Source organism: Myotis davidii, unplaced genomic scaffold (genome assembly GCF_000327345.1).
Source record: "Myotis davidii unplaced genomic scaffold, ASM32734v1 scaffold648, whole genome shotgun sequence".
Taxonomy (NCBI): Eukaryota; Metazoa; Chordata; class Mammalia; order Chiroptera; family Vespertilionidae; genus Myotis; species Myotis davidii.
The window spans coordinates 1156165-1161009 of NW_006299603.1; the positions used below are offsets into that span (position 1 = coordinate 1156165).

Genomic DNA, 4845 nt, shown 5'->3' on the forward strand with positions numbered 1-4845 from the left:
GCTGTGAAGTGAGAGAAAGAGAATAAGCCACACCTTTTCTACCAAGGTCCCTTTCCAAGCATTTCTCTATTTCATGATGTTTCTTTCTGGAAAACTCTACCCAGTGTCCATTTCCAGCTCCCACTATTCTGCCCTCCCCTTGATAAAGATCAATGCTGTTTATGTTTTCAGTTTCTTGACTAAAATGTAGAGTTCTTTCAGGTAAGGTTCAGTCTCACATCCTTTTTTTTTTAACATATATTTTCATTGATTTTAAAGAGGAAGGGAGAGAGAGATAGAAACATCAATGATGAAAATCATTGATCAGCTGCCTCCTGAATGCCCTACCCTGGGGATCGAGCCTGCAACCTGGGCATGTGCCTAGGCGGGAATCGAACCATGACCTCATAGGTGTGGAATGTTCAACCACTGAACCACACCATCTGGGCTCACATACTTTTTATATTCCCCAAGCTTTTTCACACAGTAAGAGAAATCCAATAGAATAGGAAGAGTACCAGGCTTATTGTCTTGAGTGTCACATGGGACCTGGCTTGGGTAGTCTTCAGTCCCCATAAAATCCAGTTTTCTCAGTCTCAGTGGGGCTAATGTGTCCATAGGCCAGTAAATTATTTAGGATTAATCAAGATGACATGTGAAAGCATGGTGTCTGGTCTTTTTAAAAGAAGATGTTTGTGGGTTAGATTGAGAAAATTGCATTTTCATGGAAAGAAAACAAGAAAGACGGTATGAAAACATAGTCCCACCACCTCTAAGACAGTTGGTTTTTGGTACATTTTCTTCAAATCATTTTTTTCTTCATATTTTGCCCTTAGATGGGTTACCCTCAGCTTGGTAGATCTTGAAAATTTGGCGAATTTTTACTTTTCATAATATGCTAATTATAATGAATTTCTTTTCTTTTTTTCAACCAATAGGAGGATGACATTTTGAACAAATCACCAAGAAACAGAAAGCTAAGAAGAGAGTAAAATTATCTTAAGAACTTGATATGTGATTTCCTCTCCCTCCCCTTCCTCTGCAAGTGTGGTCCTAGGAGAGAACCTGGCACATCTTAGGTTGAGACTCAGAAAGCCTCCAGATGTCACCTTCAACAAATTTCAGTCAAACACTAGCCCGTGTAATTTTAAACATCTAGCAGTAAATGCAGTTGTGACAAAAAGGACCGTTTCTGTAGAAAGAAAGCATTTAACAATGGTTGTGAATTGTAACATGAAGCAACTAATTTGTATTTTTTTTTGTTCTGTTTTTAAACATCTTTGTTTTTTAATAGAGTAATAGAATTTTGCCAGTCTTTAAAATCTTGGCTTAATTTAATATATTGATGTGTCCATGCAGAAATAACACCAACTTTTAGAAATTCTAGGGGGATGAACTGCAGTTTTTAGAACCAATTTTGTTTGAGTTTGGTATTACAAAGCATTCAAGTGTCTCTGTCCCTTAAAATTGATAATCATGTTTAAAGTGCCGTTTATTTGTCATTATAATCTTGTATTGCTTACTTCCATTCCTCCTAAAGAAATTGAGGAGAGGGATTGAATGGAAGCCCAAATTTATACAAAGGTTCTGTTTAAATTGTATTAAAAATGGACATAGAAAAAGAAAAAAGACTTTTCACTCGATGTTGGTTAGATCATAAAGTGTGTGTGTGTTCTGTTGTGCTTGGAACAGCTCAGTTCACAGACAGGTTTAAGTTAGTGGAGGAGGTGGTATAATGTGGCATTTGGGCCTTTATCCTCTGCACACCCTGCGTGTCTGGGCTGCAGTCTTCTTGAACAGGTGGCTTTTTTAAGGACTGCTACCAGGACATGTGCGCTCCAGAGAGAACCTGGTGTTTTCATCCCATCTTCCATTCTGTGGACACTGTTTCCCTCCCTGTTTCCCGGAGTCCTAGCTTTCTCCTCTGCTTGCCTTTTCTTCACAGCGCCTTGCTGTCCATTGCTGAAAATGATGATGAGCTCTGCATAGTGTTAAGCTTTATTGTGATTGTGTATGTTTCTTCCTTTTTAAAGCAGACCTGCACCTTTCCAGGGTCAAGTACAGGATAGAATGCCATCTTTATTTTTTTAATCCATTTCTCTTACTCTGTAAAGACTAGAAGTCTATCCAGATGTGAGCCAATTCAGAATTGACTGTAATTGAACACAGGCTAAAAGTACTGATGGGAGGAGTGACACAGAGCATGAGTTATCCAATTTTTGTAGCTGCTAAACCTTTTAAGTTATCATTTGCTGTTCATGTAACAGTTGTGTCTTAAATTACATGATAAAGCAGTCCTGTTAAAAATAATTATTTTTTTTTTAGTATGTGGATTGTAGAATATTTTAATAAGTGATGTTAGGTTTGTTTTTTCATACGGAATGCAGATGGGTGCTATCAGAGCCTCTCCCCCATCACAGTGTAATAACCTCACTATTACACCACACTGAAGTATATTCAAAATTAGATGTTCTTTTAGCTTTATTCTTTCTTCAGAGCTGTTTCAAATATACCGATGATACTGTTCCTTGCACTGAATATATAAACACTCCAGAGTGTTTATATTGGGGAGATTTTGGGGAGGAAGTATATTTGTAAAAGATGAAGGCTGTATCTGTTTATTTTGTTTATCTCAATTTTTTACCAGTTCACTTAAATTCTTATGAGGGTGGGATGCATTTTTCTTGCTGTTCAGTGCTTTATTCTTTTCATCTGGTGTTCTGTGGTCACAGTGACCTTAGCTATGTAGCACACTTTCCCAAATGTATTGAGCGCGAATAAACAGTTACTTGGCAAGACCTGAAAATATGTCTGCAGATTTCTCCTTTGAAGCAAATGTGTGGGGTCATAGCATTTCCAGAAGCCTGCCTTCACTCTCCATTAATATTTCATGCCTCACAGTTTCTTCTGGCTGAGCTGTGGAATGACAAGTGTAAATCAGTAGAGTGTTCATTTGCCTTTCCAGGGTTATTTAGCAGTTTGTTCAAAACAAGTCATTTCTTGGTTCTTCTTTTCACTCTCTTGAAGTTGCAACCTCCTGATTAAATGTCTGACACATTAATGAATGACCAGCTGCAGTTCTTAGCTCTTTGAAAGGCACTTGCATTATGATCTCACATGCTGGCTACCCGTCCCATTGCTGTAAGATGCCCACTCCATCAGATGTGTTCCCCAGTTTCTCTTGTTCACAAAATACTTGCCACTTTTCTCAAATTGTCACATTACTCAATGGCATTAAAGCCCTGTGTTAAGCACCTGCTTTTGACTGAACTTCATAGTAACCTTTAGTTCACGTGTTTTGCTGTTTCAGAGTGGGTTAATTGTCCTTTAATTGGCCACTGTTTGCTATTATGCAGAAACTACTATGAACGGTGGGATATATAGTCTTGTCCCTTGGTATTCACAGGGATTGGTTCCAGGACTTACCCATGAATACCAAAGTTTGAGATGCTCAAGTCTCTTACGTAAAATGGTATACATAGTATTTGCATATAACCTACACACATCTTCCCTATACTTTAGATTACTTAGACCTAATACAATGTAAATGCTATTTAAATAGTTGTTAAATATATTGTTTAGGAAATAATGACAAGAAAAAGTCTGTATATGTTCAGTACAGATGCAACCTGCAGCCATCAGAGGCCTATTTACATAAAACACATCAGCAACAATGAAACTTTTTTCTAGATATTTTCCTTCCTTGGTGGTTGGTTGAATTTGAGGATGGGAACCCTCTGAAACTGAACTTTGTCACCATGAGGTGACAGTCAACTCCATGGAGATTATGCCTCCTTTCCTGCTGGATTAGAATCCAGTAGTTTCTGTTGTGGCATCGGGATAACAGCTCAGAAATGGAGGAGTAATTTATAGATAGTCTTTTAAGATTTATGGGAACGAATGAGTTCTTAAATTTTTCATGTTAACATTATTTCAGGGAGGTTTTTGAAAATTAGGTCAATTTTTTTAAAACGTGCTATTTGGCTTTGGGACTGCATACTGAAGAGAAATAGACATAGTGCTTCTATTATAGACATAGTGTTCCTATTAGAAACTAAATATTTAATCCTGGTGTAAAATTTATATGTTTAAAGACTGGTGAAAAACAGGACCGACCACATTATGGCATTCATGAGCACCTTTGCCTTGCGGGCCACTTGTATCTTTTTACTGCATTTGTATAAAAAATACTATTTGAATAAGGATTCATTTTTGTTTATTTTAAAATAAAATATTTTTGTGGGTCCTAGTGAAAAGTTACTGTAACAGCTGCTTTGAGCTGTTAATGGTGCCTCTCAACCTGCAGCTTCCTGGCACCTTCTATTTAACTTGTTAGCAATTAAGGTTCCTAGTGCCTCTTGGCCCAACACAAGACTATCTAGTTTCACTGCCGACTCGCTGGTCCCGGAGTTTTCCCTCGTCTCCCCCCTGTCCCTTTGCCTGCCGGTTGTAACACTAAAGCATAATCGCCTTTGGTTGGATATTGAGTGGCTCGATTTTCCCTAACAGACCAGCTTTTTAAATGTAATCCGGTTTTGACTGTAATGCCATCCTTTGCGGTTCTAGTCCCCACTGCGAGACTCTCCGCACACCTCTTCCTTATGCGAGCTGGGCTTTTCCCGGGTAAGTAGTAACAACTTGAAACTTACTCAAATTTTGATATAAAAGTGGAAATTGACGGTCCCAGTGATGCAGAATGGCGTGAGAGGAAACCTTTTCCAGCTCCCTCGTGACATTTCGACCAATTAAAAGGCTGGACGTAAGCAATGGGGTCGAAGAAAACAGCTGACACTGGAAAGGCGTGGCCACTTCTGAGTTTCTCTGAGCAGCTTGGGAAAGGCGCTGGGGCCGGCGGCCGGCTCTCCG

General features: G+C 38.8%; 1 protein-coding gene and 1 long non-coding RNA gene across 2 annotated transcripts in view; one reads left to right on the top strand and one right to left on the bottom strand.

Annotated features, from left to right (window-relative positions):
* Positions 1 to 2785, top strand: part of CANX (calnexin) — a 17509-nt gene extending 14724 nt beyond the window's left edge. Inside the window, 1 exon segment of the mRNA XM_006775385.2 lies at positions 918 to 2785. Coding sequence (XP_006775448.1) covers positions 918 to 971 — 54 coding nt within the window. The 3' untranslated portion in view covers positions 972 to 2785.
* LOC107184931 lies at positions 2354 to 4829 on the bottom strand. The gene is made up of 2 exons (XR_001515838.1): positions 4629 to 4829; positions 2354 to 2895 (listed from the first exon to the last, which is right to left on the bottom strand). It is a non-coding gene; the product is annotated as an uncharacterized LOC107184931 (long non-coding RNA).
* Positions 4830 to 4845: the final 16 nt, after the last annotated feature.